The following is an 18,054-nucleotide window of genomic DNA, read 5'->3' as shown; positions in this document are numbered from 1 at the left end:
GGTCTTTTTTTGGTTTCTCCTTTGATTTCTTCATTGACCCAATCATTGTTCAGTAGCATTTTTTTTCATCTCCACATTTTTGCAGCTTTTCTGATTTTCTTCCTGTAGTTGATTTCTAGTTTCGTACCTTGATGGGCAGAAAAGATGCTTGGTATTATTTCGATCTTCTTAAATTTATTGAGACTTTTTTGTGGCCTAATATGTGATCAATCTTGGAGAATGTTCCATGTGCATTTGAAAAGAATGTGTATTCTGCAGTTTTTAGATGGAATGTTCCGTATATATCTACTAAGTCCATCTGGTCTAAAGTGTCATTTAAAGCCAGTGTTTCCTCATGAATCTTCTGTTTGGATGATCTATCCATTGATGTAAAGTGGAGTGTTAAAGTCTCCTACTGTTATTGCGTTACTGTCTATTTCTCCTTTTAAGTCTGTTAATAGTTGCTTTATATATTTAGGTGTTCCTATGTTGGGTGCACAGATATTTACAAGCGTTATATCTTCTTGTTGGATTGTTTCCTTTATCATTATGTAGTGCCCTTCTTTGTCTCTTGTTACAGTTTTTGTTTTAAAGACTATTTTGTCTGATATAAGTATTGCTTGCCCTGCTTTCATTTCTTTGCCATTTGCATGGAGTATCTTTTTCCATCCTTTCACTTTGAGTTTATAAGTGTCCTGAGTTCTGAAGTGTGTCTCTTTTTTTCAGCATATATACCAGTCTTGGTTTTTTATCCCAAAAACATAATTTAAAAAATCACAAAAGAATGAAAACCACAACACTCTACATGACAAATTAAAAGCAGGATTAGAGGGATCATTATTCTGTCCTGTAATTTAGCCCAATTCATCAATGGTATTTCTTGGAGTATTATGATTAAAAGAACAAGAGCAAATATCTCTTCAATTTCATGAATTTATAACACACACATACACACACTAACCTGGTGAAATACTTCATTGACGAAATTGACATAACCTCGTGTTGACAAGAGAATCCGCTGCACCATTTCATACACGGTTCGGTGCTCTTCCTCAATGCTACAAAGGCTAGAGTTGCTGAGTCTTCGGTCAGACAAGGTGCTGCTGTTAGAATGGCTTTTGTCCTGCTCTGTGGGCCCGCCACCATCCATCTCCGGCGCCTTCTCTTGCCCCGCACCACCACTAACAGTCTGGAAGAAAGTCATTACCACTTCTGAGTGACCCTCTTTGACACTCAAGAACACCTACCAAAACTGAAGACTTGCTTTATTTTAAAGAACTCTTGTTTCTATCAACTTGACAACAAGCTGGAAACCAGCGCTACTCAAAGCACAAGGGGCTCCAGGATCTATATTTACCAATTTTACAGTTCACCAACTAACCCCTCCCTGACTCAGTTATTTTAACAGGAAAACTACTAAATTATTGCAGGGAGGAAGGCTGTGAAGATTTATCAACCTGGAAAGTTTAATTTACATTTGTAGAATCACAGAATAGATTAATGTGTAAATAAATTTATATTATCATCACCTTTGGTCTCTACACTTCAGCACTTACTCTATGGTCACAAAGATTTGAAAACTTGGTGGATTTTTTGCAGCCACAATGTGGGAAGCATCATTTGATTCTTAAGACAAAGTGACACCTTGATGGAGGAATGCCAATATCTTTAAAGGGTATTTTATGAGAAGAACCTTGATCTGAGTTTTATATTCATAATCTCAGATCAAACTTAATATATTTATAAAACCTTAAATATTTAGAAGACTTTAACAACACAAAGAAATAAAATAATTCATGCAATGACTCACAAAGTTTAACACTGTTCTGCTCTCATTCCTCCATAGAATTAAAGGTTTCCACCAAACATAATACATGTATAATTATGCTTCATCTTTGTAAATTCTACTATTATTCTTTTAAGTGTCAAAAATATATACTCCAAATACCACTAAAACTCTACCCACGGTGAATATTTTGTACAAGAAGTGATAAGATATGAGTAATATAAAATAGTAATTTCAGTGACTACCAAAGACCGTTTCAAAGCAAAGCAGATATCCAAATAGTAATCTCTGGGAAAATTAATGGAAGATTAAATCTATAATAATTTTTCTCTTTCTGCCTTATCTACTAAGCCTGTGTGGCTTATCATGTCACACTGTGAGATAAGCTATCCTATAAAAATTAGTTCATCTTTTTTTTTTTTTTTTTTTTTAAAGACTTTATTTTTTCCTTTTTCTCCCCAAAGCCCCCCGGTACATAGTTGTGTATTCTTCGTTGTGGGTTCTTCTAGTTGTGGCATGTGGGACGCTGCCTCAGCGTGGTCTGATGAGCAGTGCCATGTCCGCGCCCAGGATTCAAACTAACGAAACACTGGGCCGCCTGCAGCGGAGCGCGCGAACTTAACCACTCGGCCACGGGGCCAGCCCCTAAAATTAGTTCATCTTTTTGATGGATCAACTATCTTCCATAGAAAAATAAAATTTTACTCATTTTTACTGATACATGTTTTTTTCATCTGTAAAGCATGGAGGTTGGATTAAGTCTAACATCTTTTGCAGCTCAATAACCTGTGACTTTTTGATCAATAAGTCCTACCCATTTTCCCCACAGGTCAGAAAAGAAAAAAAAAACTCATGTACATACACACATATGTAGCAAATTAAAAATGGCCACAAATTCTTTGACACTCCTTCCCTAGAGAACCAAAATCTACATCCCCTCCCTTTGACCCACATGTACTGTGCAACTGTGTTAACCAGTAGAATAGAATGGAAGAGACCTGTGCCAGTTTCAGGCCCAGGACCAAGAGGTAGACAGTTACCACTTCCTATCTCTTGGAAGATTTGCTCTTGGAGCCCTGAGCAGCCAGGAAAGAAGTCTACCTAGCCTGCTAGAGAGACGACATAGAAAGGGAGGCACAGTTGAGCCCAGCCTTCCAACTGCACCCACCAAAGTAAAAGGCATATGAATGAAGTCATCTTGGACCCTCCAGACCAACCAGTTGCCAGCTGAAGACTACCATCCATTGACTTCAGTTAGTGCCACAAGAGGCAAGAAAGGATTGTTGTTTTAAGCTACTGAGTTTTGAGGTCATTAGATAACTACTTAGATAACATAACAATTAAATAAAACTAAAATAATGTACATAAAGAATGAAGTTTAAAGGCACCAAGTCATTCAAACAATGAGCTGTTATCCAAACAGAACATAGCAGTAGCATAGACGGATTTCTCATCATGCCATAAATTGAAAACTACTTCTCTTGATAAAAGGATGCTTTTCTTAGCCTCTCCTAGTCCACTCATCTACAAAAGGCTGCCTTCCAAAAACATCTATATGTTTTGACAGATACTGATAATTATAGCAAGTAATAAGAGTAAAAACAAACTGATAATCCAAGTCTACTCATTTCTTGTCTCTTTTACGAAGATTTATAGTACGAGCATGAATAAGAATTAACCACAGAAAGAGGTCCGTTTTGTGCCCACTACATTCAAGCTGGAATTCTCAATGACTATTTAGTATTAGTTGATTTCAGTGGTAAACGCAAAGATGACTTTCACTTCTTTGGTGTATGAAGCAACCTTAGTCAGTGAAACAGACATATCTGCTTGGACCAGGCCTGCGCTGCCGTGGCTCAGGAAATTGCATGATACAAACTGTCACTTAATCCTTCCCCTCTACCCTCCCTACCACCCTGGTTTCTTCTCAACCCACAGCTCACACTGAGACTTCTTCACCCTCAGGGTCAGGTTAAATGAGGAGATCCACAAAGCAGGTGTGAAACAAGAGGATGTAACTGTAACTCTGTTGGTGATGCCTAATGTCACTCAATCCCCCAGTGGTGACTCACCTACATTGTTGGGGGCAGCACACATTTGCCTTGGTAGAGCTTAAGAACACAGAGAGCACTACAGTGGTAATCAACAAACAAATGAGTTTGTACAATATACAAACTCCTGTAGGGTTGTCAATTTGTGTGATTCCCTTTTTCTAACTGTTCATCCCACAAAATACAATTTCAGGAAACCCACAGCCCATGAATCATTGAAGGGCTGGTTCAGAATTAGTAAAAGCGGTACTTTAATAATATAACTAAAGAGTTATTATGCAGGTAAATGTGATCAACTGTCTTAGCATCTCAAACTTTCTTTTCCATTCCCTAACGGACTTGAGTTTTAATGTTTAATTCATGTGCATACAGAACTGGTAAAAACAGTTACTGCTAAAATTTTTAAATCACCACTCTGCTTTCTCTAATGTACTATCTCATACAAAATGAATTACTAAGGAATAATACTTCACTGAAAACATTTTCATCTGAGGAGCGAAGAATTTCTGCATCAGTGCAGATTTGAGAGGAGGACTCTTGTTGCCAACACAGTATGGGATGTATGAGCAGCTGTATTTTCATTCTCTCATGAATGACACCACTGAACAAGAAAATCTGTTAAAACAGATTGTCCAAGTGGTAAGTAAGCTAAGTCTAGAAGATGCACTAATTCCTTTTCTCCCTGGTGAAAAACATTGTCAAAGTTATTAGTTCTAGATCAAAAAGAAGTAAATTCACTTTGGAAAAAATACCTCATACATGACATTTAATGTAGTAATAGTGGCAAACGTGTGAACTCTATTTGGAAACAGTACTTAAAAGACTGTTTTAAAGGGCTTTTATAAGAGCAGCATATTCTTTGAAAAGAGATTTTAGATTGCCTGACTTGGACAGTAATATTCACTTTACATGAGTAAAATTACACTAAATTTGAAACTTCAAACAAAAACTTTCAGAAGACAAATGCAATTATATGTGCTTTTTATTCCTGTAACTCCATTTCCAAAATTTAATATTCAATTGTTTAAATTGCTGCTTTTTCTCACATACAATGTAAATGAAGAGTAGAACATAGGAGAGACGTGAGATGAGGTGGGAAACACAGCAGCAAGGCAGAGAAAGGAATACAGGAAACAACTGGTTCACTGAATAATGACTGCCCCCAAAGATGTCCCTGCCCCAGTCCCAGAACCTTTGACTATGTTACCTTACCTGGCAAAAGGATCTTAGGAGGTGTGGTTAAGTTAAAGGTGTTGAGATGGGAAAATTATCCTGGTTTATCTGGGTGGCCCCCGTGTAATCACAAGGATCTGTAAGGAGGCAGGAGGATCAGACCCAGAGAAGGTGATGTGAAGATGGCAACAGGGAAAAAAAGGTGATATGATGATGGGCCATGAACAACGGAATGCAGCCTCTAGAAGCTGGACAAGGCAAGAAAACAAATTCTCCTCTAGAGCCTCCAGAAGGAACACAAACCTGCCCACACTTTGATTTTATCCAACTGAGACTGATTTTGGACTTCTGAGTTCCAGAACTGCAAGATAATAAATTTGTGTTGTTTCAAGCCACTAAGTTTGTGGTAACTTGCTACAGTGGCAATAGGGAACTAATACAACAACAGTCTCTACAATGGCAGTGGCCATTTCTAGGTGCAGCCACCTGCAGGGCATGGTAGCACTGGGCACAGATGGTTGTCTGCCTAGCATCCATGCCCCCTCCCTAACAAAACGCCAGTGCTCCTCGTACCTGACTCACAGGAAGCTGACGCCATCCAAGTACCAGGGGAGCATTCTGTTTCATGGAAGCCAATCACAGCCCTCCTCTGCCATTCAAATAGCCAGCTGTAAGCCAATCAGTGCCTTGTTACTGTCCTAGGAGAGGCCAAGTAACCTAAATTCTTCCACTCAGACAAAAGGGAAGGCCTTCATATTTCAGATTGTCTCTGTAATTGAACAAAAATAGCAGTGCCCCAGCTGCTGGCAGCCATCTTGTAATCATGGGGGAATCGAAGATAAACCAGCCAGAGGGAAAAGGGCAGAGAAGAGAAGATTGCGAAGAATCATAGAGCATGAGTGAACCATATTCTCAGCCACCCTCATCATGAGCTTCTTTCATGAGATTAAAATATTTCTTTTATATTTAAGAAAGCTGGAGTTCTGGGATCTTTTTTTTCTGTTAAGATAATAGAACCATCCTAATTGATTCAGGAGGTCAGGCCCTTACGACACTGAAAGTAGATGACTCACAAGTGTGAAGAGTCAACTACAGGAAAAAATTAGAAGCTTAAAGCAGTGGTTAATTTGCTATTCTTGCTACTTATCATCATCTAAACATATTTTTCAAGAATGAGCAACTTATTTTCAATAAATCCAGGTGACGGTTTTCTGAAATTTTGAAACCAGGTAGGAAAAAGTTACATCCTTTAAATAGACTGTTTTGAATTGACTGAACAATCACACGAAATGTAATGTAAAGTTTATCAAAGAGTGTGACTGAATGTCTTATATATAATTTCATGCAAGTGTTTGCGTGATGATTTTTAGTTTTTGTCTACCTGGTGCATGAATAAAGGTCTCTCATCATGCTTCAGAACTGTGTTTCCCTGACTGCTGGTGAAATCGGGGGCATTTTTATTTCCTCTTCTGTGAACTTCCCTTTCATCTCCTTTGTCCATTTTTCAACTGGGTTGTCTTCTTATCAATTTTTAGGCACTCTCTACAGCACGAATATGAACTCTTTTAACAGCCATGATGTTACAAATGCTTTTCGCAGTCTATTGCATGGGTGTGGCTTTATGCTATCTTTTTGACACGTAAGTATTCTTCTATTTTTTTAAATAAAGCTGAATCTCATTTCTTCTATGGCTTCTGGGTCTTATCTCTACCTAAGTTGGTCTCCCAGTTCCCAAATTTATACATTCCCCTAGATTTTCTCCTAAGTTCTTCATATTTTTGTTTTTATATTTAGACATTAAATAAATTTAGACCTTAAATCTATCTGGCATTGGTTTATGTATGTAAAATGAAGCAAGGTTCTGAGAAAGAGAGAGACAGACAGACAGGTTCTTTCAGCTTTCAGGGCTATAAATTAGATTAGATATTCAATGCTAATCTCAGTCTCACTCCCTTGAAGGAACCTCTGGTTTCTGTCTGGAAGTCTGTATAATTTTTCCTTAATCCCTGAAAGTCAAATGTCTGTTTAAGTTTGTGTCTGTTTAGCTAATTCTTCCTGGGACTCAAAGACCTCTTCAGTCTAAGGCGTCACCTTTTTTCAGCTCGGGTTAACTATTCTTTCTATTAGTTCAGTTACTACTTCTCATTCTTTTCTTCTTCTGCCCTCACAATATTTGTAAGTCTGGACCTGTCCTCCAGTCTTATTTATTAATTCCTGATTTCCATCTCTTTGAATTTTTGCTCAGTGTTGTGGGATATTTCTTCAGAAAACCAATTTTGTTCTCAGCAGTGATCATTACCTTTTCCAGGTCACCTACTAAATTTTTAAATTAAGAAACTTAAGGTTTTAAACTTTCTTTCAGCAAGTGTTTTGTTCTTACTGCAATTCTATCTCCCTCAGACTTCTTTGAAAATAAGTTCCTCCGGTTCTTCAGTCAATTCTTGTCAATGGAGCCACGTGCTCCTCCTTCAAGGTACTAACTACCCCTCAGGTGTGTGTACTCTCAGCTAGGGCCAAGGTCACACTTCTGGAAACTCCAGGAATCAGCAAACCTGCACTAAGTGGCCCATACTTCCTATGCCTGCTCTTGGGAACAACATAAAAAGCACACAAAACCACAACCCCTCTGTGCAGTGTCTGCTCTCTGGCTTCCACAAGTGGTCCCGCTCTACCCAGCGCAAAGTCCCGCAGCAACTCAGCCTGCTGGGAAAGCCCCATTTGTGTCTAACCAAGGCCAGCCATAGAGAGAAGGCACCACAGGCCCCATAAAGAAGAGGTCTTCACCAAAGGCCTTGAGGAGAGGCAGCCTTCTCTTCCAGGGACCCCCATCATGGCTCAAAAACCACCCTGAAACCCTGAGCTGCTAATCCACTCCTTCCCTTGAGATCCAAAGGGCACCTGACAGTCTCACAGGTGCTCTCTATGGCCCACTTGCATGATTCCTGAGGGCCTTCCAGGTGCTGGGAACTGGCGAAGGTAAAATAGGTCCCTGGTCTTATGCTCAAAGGTGACTGGTACTTGAGTGAAGGAGAGAAAATGAGAGGAGGCCAAGAGTGTGCACACAACAGCCATCTTCTCAGAACGCCTCCCTCGCCACAAGATTGCCTCATCGTGGCAATGCCAAGAGAGCACAGCAAGTGCTTGTAACTCACAGCTTCCTCTGAAACCTCAGCATTACACAGCACACCAATAAAATCAAGTCCCTATAACCAACAACCTGTAAAAACCAATAACCCTAATAATCAATTTCTCTGGTATATGTTAGTGTGTTATTACAAAAGTATTAGGAGATAAAAAGATGATGAGTGACATACCTGTATGATTTTAGGCAACACATCAACTCCATTTTTAGTGTTTTGTGTTGTAGTTAGATACTTTTTTTCCAAAAAGAAAGTTACAATCCACTTAATAAAAACAACCCGAGCTGCCATGTATGGAATTTTTGTACTGTAAATGTTTTCATTGTCTCGAGTTGTAGTAACGTACACTGGCTTTGGTCTCAAATGGGGGATGTCTGGAAGAAAAAAGAACACATGATTAGGTTAGTGGATCTTAACATTATATAGCCCCTATAAATGTTTCAGTTTCCAATTAAATAGACATATATTTGGTTGTTTAAATACCAACTAAGATTAAAGAACCAGAAAGGATTAAAAGTGGCATCTTGTGGTCGACTCATTTCTGGTTCCACCTTGCGATCTGACCAAGACGAGGTAGTGGTAATAGTGACTGTTCACTTACAACTATGATATATAGCTGTGGAAAAACTAAGCTGATCTTTTTAACAAATTTGAGAAATTACATGTGACTGTAATAGTGAAAATCTTTTTACATGTTAAAACTAATTTAATCTTACTTTATGACTGGAACAAATGTAAAAGCATGCATAGACATTTTCATCATTTTAGGCATTTTAACATCCAACACTACACTAATCAAATCCTTTTCCCTTTAAATGAATCCAAAGAAACAGAATCAGTATAATCTACTTCATGTCTGAAAGAATTCAGAAAGTCATATTTCATCTTTGAGGTGTCGGACACCACAATTTTCAAAGAATTAATAGGAGGTCCATTTCTCATTCTTTAAATTCCATAATCAATATGACAATTCTATGGCATTGGATTTGAGATACTACTTGCTGTAAGTCCAACTCTCTTACTAATTTTTTTACACCTGTAGGTAGCTGCATGTACCTGCAGAAAAATTCTCAGAAAATAACTTTTAATTTCAGAATATTAACAATATACTATGTTTCCTACAATGAATATAGACTACTTATGCAATCAGAATTTTTTAAAAAAATACCCACAGAGATATAGCTAACAAAATACATATCCAGTACCCCCACAAGTCAGCACTTCCACATCTTTCAGAGTGCACTGGGCTTCCATGGTTTTCCCCTTGCTCAAGCGTGTGGGTACAAACACACACCCAGAGACGACTGAATTAGTTGTCTACATTCCCCAGATGGATTAACATCTGTTGTGACCTTTTCCCCTCCAAAATAGTTCTTGATTATTCATTTTAACTAATTTAACCTGCTTCAAAATAACAAGGACAGGAAGATTTGCCCCCCCCACCTCCACAAATCTAAGGAATGCTTCTGTCTCATGAGTCTTCATTGCTTATAGAAGGAAAACTTTAGGAGCTAAATTGGAAATTCTCTGATGTTTCTTTCCCCTCTGGCGCTTACTGTCCCTGGGTTACCCACTTGCCCAAACATCTGTCCTTTCATAAGAAGCTGTAAGTAGAACCTGCTGGATAAAAGATCCAATATAAAAGTAAGGGCTTACTGTGTGCAGCTATGCGGCCTGGGCTGGCCTGCCTGGCCAATGAGCAAGGTCTGGGGTCACCATATCCCACCACTCTAAGAGAGGACTTAAGGAAATGCAAGCTTATTTTTTACATTAGAAGATTTTAGGGGCCGGCCCCATGGCCAAGTGGTTAAGTTCACGTGCTCTGCTTCGGCGGCCCAGGGTTTCACCAGTTCGAATCCTGGGCTCGGACATGGCACCGCGAATCAAGCCATGCTGAGGCGGCATCCCACATGCCACAACTAGAAGGACCCACAACTAAAATAATACACAACTATGTACCGGGGGACTTTGGGAGAAAAAAGGAAAAATAAAATCTTTAAAAAAAAAACGATTTTAAATATAATTACACCAAAGAATCATAATACATTTCAAATTATTTCTAAGTATAGGAGCCACAGTTTCTCCTTATTGCTGTGAGCTGAGGTACATCTTAGTTTGTACAAATAGTTAAAATCATTTATTAGAAAACCTTAAACCTCTTACAATAAAGTTATCTTTAAATATAGGAATAAAATGACTATTTTACTTTCAGAATACAAAGGCCTCTCTGAAAGAGACTGTACAGCCTCCCTATGGACATCCCTTATACATGGCTCAATCAGTACTTACCAAGCACAGGTTTGTAGATGTTTGTTAACTTAGTAAATGATGGAAATAAATGAGGAAGATAATACTTTCGAAACAATGTAAAAAGAAATTTAAAACCAGTATCTTGATTCTCCTTATTCTTCCACTCCAAGCTTGCAGCCTTTGGATAATAAGTGGAGAAGAACACATGTATATTTACATTTCAAATTAATGTATACTAAACTGAAATGCTCTTATACTATTAAAATTCCTATCCTAAATAAAAAACTTTATAACATTGACAATCATGTAACGAAATCATAGCTTAAAACTCAAAAGATGATGAGAATGAATACTTTAAAACAAAATGGTAACTATGTTAAAAACAGCATTTTTACTGAGTATTAAAAAAAAATGACCCAGTGACGGCATATCTTTTGAACTTGCTCTACTGCATCACGCCCACATTTCTTCCCACACGTTCTGTGTAATGATGTCACATTCCTTGTGCCTTAAAATGTTTAGTTAGCTGTAATCAGATGCTTTTATTTTTTTAAACTCAAAAAAGGCCATTTATAACAAACAGGAATTACGGAAACAACCCCTAGCAAGGATTTCATCCAATGTTACCTACATGCAAAATCAATATCAAAAGGCAAAGCTATGGAACCTTGTAAAGCGCATTTTCCTCATTAAAAGCAATCCACAGGCTAAGATAAACCAAGCCTGCCAGTCCAGCTACACCTGTTAGTGGTTCTTAATACTTGCTAGACCCCAGAGCACTCTAAAGAAAACTTCCCAATTCCTTCATGATACAGCCCACTTAGAAAATAATGACATTTGTGCAGCACCTGAGGTAAAGGGACAAGGGGCTTTGGCCGCCCCTGCGGCAGAGGGGCTCAGTGTCTGTAACCTGTTAGAAGTTCTCCAGGGTGATCCAAGAGAGAAACTCTGCTCTGAGGACTCACCTCAGCAGACAGGTGAGGGAAGGACAGAAGGATGGACACGCACGTACAATTCTGTACACAATTTAGGTGATTCACAGTCTGCATTAAAACCTCTACCCTCTATCAATGGCATCCTTCTTCTACTGGAATCCTGGAGATTACGTGACTTATCCAAGGTCACACAGCTTATTAGTGACACATCTAGAATAAACACCCAAGTCCCCCAACACATCCAAGTTCTAGATACTCTATGCTGATCTCCTGGGACAGATGGAATGCTCTACCACTTCTGGACAAATAAAATTTGAGCTGCACATAGAACAGGCCGATAGAGCTAAAATGGGGGCTTCCAGAAGACAACAGAATACCCCAGTCAGCTCTCAGGATTTTAGAGTCCTTGTGTTTCTGGTGCTGGCTAACGGAACCAGGGGAGAGAAGAGCAGAAGAGATCACCCGGACAGAGTAGTGAAAAAGGGAAGCCAAGGACTGAATCCTAAGGGACAGCAGAGAGAAACACTGTCCCCTAAAGAAAACTGAAAAGAATAAAAGAAAGGGAGGAGAAAAGCCAGAAAAAAATATCACGGGAGGAGAGAATCTCATGAAGGAGGGGCAGTCACTGTCAAACCAGCTGACAGATTCAATACAGCAGAAAGTGAAGCATGTCCTTCCCCTGGACGTGACCACCAGATCCCCTTCACGGTCTTGGGCCTCCTTCTTAGCAGTGACAGGCAGGTAACAGTGAGTGTCAAAGGAAGACTAGGTGAGGAAGTGCACTTGGCAGAGATTATTATGTCAACAAACTTGGCTGTGAAGGGGAGGACAGAGACTGGACTCTTCCCAGGAGGAACTAAGGGATGAGAGAAGTGTTTGCTAAGAGAGATGAATTCAGTAGCGTTTTTTTGAACCATATCATGCTCAGAAATATAGACCAAGAGACATAAATCACCTAAGGAAATCATAAACCAATGATTTTAGTTCTGTATTCCTGTGCGCCCCTCTTCTGCATCCCCCTGCAGACTTCTGAATTGAAGTGGGCCAGGGCTGGGGGTGGAAACAGGAGCTTTCATTCTAAAATAAGTTCAGAGATTGTATTATTCCAGTTGGTAAATACAATAGAAAGGAATACGTAACACAAAGCAGGCCTCTGCTGATGGCACGATGAAATAATTACACATACTTTTGTTCAAACCTCCCTGCCTGCCCTGCCTATTCCTGAGACACCCTTTCAACCTCTGGGCCTGCCTCCTTCTCCATCCTGTCTCGCAGGCATAGAGATCAGGGTTAGGGAAGCAATAAGGAGGCAAAAATAGTTTCATACACTATGAGATAATAGAAAATATACATATTGGTCTCTGCCCCCGGTTCCTGGCATAGAGCCCTAAAACCCTTGTAAATCCCTAAGTGACAAGAGCATTAGGAGCATCTTTTGTTCTAATGAGGTGACTCTGAATGGGTTCCTGGATGGGGCTGGTCACCAGAAAGACCAAGCCATGATAAGAAGTTGGAATTTTCAGCACCCCTCCAGTTTCTCCAGATAGGGGTGAGGGGCTGGAAATGGAGTTAATTGGTAATGCCTACGTGAGGAAGCCTCCATAAAATCTCAATAGCAGAGGTTTCAGGGAGCTCTCAGGTGGGTGATGCACCCCAATTCCATGAGGACAGAAGCTCCTGCACTCGGGACCCTCCCAGACCTCGCCCTATGTATCTCTTCATCTGGCTGCTCATTAGTATCCTTTATCATATACTATCATATCCTCTAATACTGGTAAATGTAATGTTTCCCTGAGTTCTGTGAGCTGCTCTAGCAAATTAATCCAATCTGAGGAGGGAGTCATGGGAAACTCTGATTTGTAACCAAGTCTAATAACAGAAGTTGTGAGTAACTTAGGACCTGCTACTTGCAATTGGCATCTGAATGGGGTGGGAACAGTCTTATGGGACTGAGCCCTTAACTTGTGGGATCTGATGCTATCTCCAGATAGACAGTGTCAGAATTGAGTTAAATGGTAGAACACCCAGCTGGTATCACAGAGATTTGCTTGGTGTTGGGAAAAAAAACCCATGCATTTCCTGACTAGAAGCGTCAGAAGTGAAGTGTTCTTGTGAATGTGGTAATAATATGAAAGTAAAGGATACACCCAGATGGAGAACTGAATTTTTTCCTTTATATACACACTCACACAAAACAGTATGTATGCCCGGCCTTTGCTGAAGTGACCTGGCACATACTCTATGATTAGTGAAATATCACACTAAACAGCCTCAAAAAAAAGCAAAAAAACAAAATATGAACAAATGGGAAGAAAAGAGGCAGGTTTTCTTTTTCCTACCGAGAATAACACTATCACTGAATTATCTACAATTTTGCTCTTACCTGAATAACCATATATTTCAACAGTATTTGAAGAAAAAAGCACGTTTGGTCCTCAGCGATCTTTTCCCCTGATACGGCTGGCAGGAGTGGAGTAATTTCTTCTGGATATATCTTTGCTGCAGAGTGGAAAACAATGAGAGCTCTCTCGGCAAAGTTAAATTTTAAATGGGGTTTTAAAAAAAAAAAGAGGCCTCTATTGAAATGCATCTACCCATCCATTGGAACTCTTCAGAATGAACTCCAAGCCAGTGTACACGAAGGGCTTGGAAAAATGGTACAGATGCCCACAAAGCCACCTCTCCCACTGGACCATTTTCACCGCTTTCAAATTCCACCTCAGTCAGCCTAAGATCAAATATCTGTCAGTGGGCAATAAAGTGATGAGCAGCAATCAATCAATGGCCCTAACAGGCAAGTTCCTTGAAAACTCACAGGACACAAATGGCTGCCATTAATAGTCCCATGAGGCCACTACTGTCCTTCCATGAATGCTGCATGAAAATACACAGCTGGCAACAAAGAGCCTGTGAGAGCACTTACATCCACTTATGAAACAATAGTGATGAGGACAACAGACAGAAGTTTTGGATAGCGAATTTAAATCACCACAAAAGCATTCCAGACATACCATGTGTCTCTACTTTCTGCTATCGCCAACATTTATCTCCTCCTTTCCATTCCTGTTCCTATCACTTCAGTAAATTTCTCCTGTCATCATTTCATATAAAATAGGTTCCAAGTCTTTTCAAGACTTCTAAGAATCTACTGTGAATACAAATAGGGAATAATTCCTCTTCAGAACGTATCTATGAAATCAAGATTTCTATTCAGGAAAATGACAAACCAAGGAATTCTTCAATGTAACTCGAAGAGTTATTTCAGCCTGTAAGATGGTTAACATCACTCACCATCAGCCGCACTAGGGCTAGGATTGATGAGTGTCTCCAGCGTGCAGGGCCCTCTAGATGACATGATCGCTGGGAAACCAGGCACGAGGCAAGCAAAAATCAGCACCTGCTCTTCTGCACAGTTTGTCTGAAGTGCTTGAAGCCACAAAAGAAACAGTCTGATTCCTTCACATCTTATCTAAAAATAAAATTAAAGGTAATGAAATTAAATACTTACGTGTATTTGTAGAAATGCATTGCAACTTAGCATCAGTTCTGAGAAAGAAAAACTAGAAGTTAAAGGCATTGTTAAAGTATCGCACCAAGTTTTTCACTTAGTGACAAGTAAGTAAGGATGCTGCAATGCAGCACAAGAGTTAAGAGCTTGGGTTCTGGAGCCAGAGAGCCTGGGTTCAAATGCAGGCTCTGCCACTTTCTAGCTTAGCTGTGACCCATGGAGAACCACTTAACTTCTCTGTGCCTTAGTCTCCCTATCTGTAAAATAGGGATAATAACAGAATTTATGACAAAGTTCTGGTGTAGGATTAAGTGAGTTAAAACAGTGCCTGACTCATGCTAAGCACTACATATTTCCTATTAATAGTATTTTATTCCATCGGGCAACAGTGCCCATATCATCAATGCTCAATTATCCATGAAAACAATGCAAAGATAATCCGCCTCCGAATTTACACTATGCTTTGTATCACGTTCTTGAAAATCAGAACACCTGGAGCTAAATAAGACCATGAAGACCTGGCTCACTGGGATAGGGCAGCTCTCAGCTTCCCTGCCTTATGTCTCTACTCTCTCCAACATCGTCACTGTGCTCCGAATGGTCGGCATCCCCTGGTAGAAAACATTCTGATAGGCAGATGTGTTATTTTTCCTCTTCTACATTTACTTTCAACTTCATCCCATTCCTAGAATTCATAAACACAGGTACTTCCATTTCTATATTCCTAAATGGCTGAAAAGATAATGTCAATAAAGGAAGTTAAATAAGCAAAAGAGATGAAAAACCGTCAGATGCGGCTGAAAGATGTAGAAAGCTCCAAATGTAGGCAATTGACGGACTGCCTGATAGCTTTTCAATTACACCCAGGTGGTGCGGATTCCTCCAGAGCAAGTGTTCAAGCCAAACACTCTGCAAGGAAAGGCTCTGCAAGGCTCTGCAAGAAAGCCAAGAGAGGCAAAAAAAAAAAAAAAGAAAGAAAAGAAAAAAAAGTTTGGCTGACTCCCCACAGAAGTCAATTACACCAAGATAGACACCCTGTCTGGTGACAGTGCTTCCTCATGTGGATTATACAGTGCACTTTCAGACATGCTGTGGACTCACCATTGCTCTGCATAAACCTCCACACCCACTGACACTGTCCTCCTCTCCCCAAGCAGGGAAAATAACTACTGGGGTGGACAGAATTAGGCACGTTAGCTTTCAAGCTGAGAGAGGAACGGTTCAACCTCTTCCCTTTTCCGATAATGGAACAGGAGCAGTTAGCACCTTGCCCGTGGTTCCTGAGCTGTACACAGCAGAATCAAAATGACAACTCAGAACTCCAAACTCCAAACTCTAAACCCAAGCTGCTTTCTCCTAACAATATTTAAAATGTCTATCACAATAAGGTACAATACAAGAATAAAAACTCTAACAATATTTGTCATACAATATCTCTATTAAAAATAAAAAACTAAGTGATTTTTACAGTTTTTTTCCAAAATGGTCTAATTTTGTCACTTTATGGCATTAATAAATTAAAGGGTAATGAAAAAATGCCATTACATTTTCTTTTAAAATAAATACCTTAATAGAATTTCCAGTGTGTAGAAGCTTCTTTAAAGTTGAGCCTGAAAATTTAAAACAATGAATTAGAAATGGAGTATATGAAAGCATATTTAAGATCTATTTTTAAAAGATCAGTTTTACAAAGAAAAAGTGTACTTGTGAAAAAACATATAATTTTTAAAAAATAAAAGGAAGAAAGCTGACCTTCAGAAGCAAAGCAATGTCATAGAGGGAGAGACATATTTAAGATAAAAGTACTTTAAGTATGAACCTCTTCAAAATTCTTTTAAAAGAGTCAAAATGATTGATATTAAGGTAAGCCAAATGCCCACAGTGGATTATGTGCACATATCTCTTGTCAAGCATAAAATGAATGATTTTAAAATCTCTAAAAGTAAAAATAATATAAAACCACCACTCATAAAACACTTTTACAAGAACATTTTACAAATATTCCGGACATCACGTTTCTCTCCTTGCAATGACGACCACATTTATGGGTTCGGTCCATCAATAAATCACCTAGCAGAGCACTCTGGTCACTTGTCAAGGAGAGGGAATCGAGGTTTACTCAAAACTACACCAGCCAACTGCAAAAACTGGTGGTGTGTCCCACTGCACTGAGGAAAGTCTCTCTTCTGAGGATGGAAACATAGTACCTATTACTCTATAAGTGTGTTCATGCCCTTAATATGGAGATGGCTTGGCAACCCCACCTAAATATCATATGCAGACTCTAAACGGGATCTTAACTTCAAGAAAGGGAAGTAATCTTTGAAATAAAAATATATTGAAAGTCTTAAGCAAGAAAATCTTTTCTCCCAATCAAATTTTGAGGAAAAAAGTTATTAGATCTCCTGATGCAAAGTTTTGTGCAATTTTTAAAAACTGAATATCACATCACATTTACTCCACCAACCTATTTCAAAGACATGTTGCACCAAGAAATAGAGGCAGTGTCTCAACGATTGCTACAGGTCACATCTATGTCGACAGATACATGCATGTCAGTTAAACGCATACATTTTAGGAATTCATTAGCCAGAACAAAATCACTGGTTACCTGAAGGAACCTTTTCTAACTGCTGTACTGTTTATAATACCTAACACGGGGGCTCAGTGGAAATTCACCATTGTCATGACTAGGTTACAGCATTAACACATTACTGGTTTGCTGAGTAAGGAAGTTAAAGTGCCCTCTTCCCTCTTCTTCTCCAGTCACCAAACCATGCCCAGTATTTTTTGGTCTAGAGTCAGTATTTAGCAGGCTGGGCTCTCTCATAGCTAAGGTTCAAGTGCCTGTGCTCAAGGACTGTTTTATCCCACACCTTTCTTCAACTTAGGGTCTTGCCCCTTGCCTCCACATTCATCCATTCTTGGAAAAAGTCCATTCTGCCTCAGCTCAGTATTTGCTTCCTTAGGCCTATGTGGACCTCATGACGCTTGGCAGGGCCAACAGACACTTCACCTCCCAGGAGACTCGGGATAAAGTCTACACAGACAGTTCTCCTCCCAAACATCTGGCAAATCCATCATCTTGCAACATATTCTGGGGAACACTTTCTCCTGATCACTGGGTGCGACTGCTGAGGCTTGTCAGTCTTTCCCCTTCTTGGAATGGGTCCAACATTTTTAACTTTTAACCTACCCATAGTTGTCTATACCAACTCTTCCCTACACAGGG

The 18,054-nt window shown here is 39.5% G+C and overlaps 1 protein-coding gene across 6 annotated transcripts in view; it reads right to left on the bottom strand.

The window, feature by feature from the left end:
* RALGAPA2 (Ral GTPase activating protein catalytic subunit alpha 2) overlaps positions 1–18,054 on the bottom strand; it is a 323,368-nt gene that overhangs the window by 237,254 nt on the left and 68,060 nt on the right. For all 6 annotated transcript variants that reach the window (XM_046679548.1, XM_046679547.1, XM_046679546.1 and 3 more), the window contains exons 5-10: positions 16,389–16,432; positions 14,606–14,783; positions 13,698–13,813; positions 10,419–10,557; positions 8,304–8,503; positions 941–1,168 (exon numbers count right to left, since the gene is read on the bottom strand). In XM_046679548.1, coding sequence (XP_046535504.1) covers positions 941–1,168; positions 8,304–8,503; positions 10,419–10,557; positions 13,698–13,813; positions 14,606–14,783; positions 16,389–16,432 — 905 coding nt within the window. The remainder of the gene's footprint in view (positions 1–940; positions 1,169–8,303; positions 8,504–10,418; positions 10,558–13,697; positions 13,814–14,605; positions 14,784–16,388; positions 16,433–18,054) is intronic.

Source organism: Equus quagga, chromosome 12 (assembly GCF_021613505.1).
Source record: "Equus quagga isolate Etosha38 chromosome 12, UCLA_HA_Equagga_1.0, whole genome shotgun sequence".
Lineage (NCBI taxonomy): Eukaryota > Metazoa > Chordata > Mammalia > Perissodactyla > Equidae > Equus > Equus quagga.
This window is presented reverse-complemented; position numbering and strand designations above follow the sequence as displayed.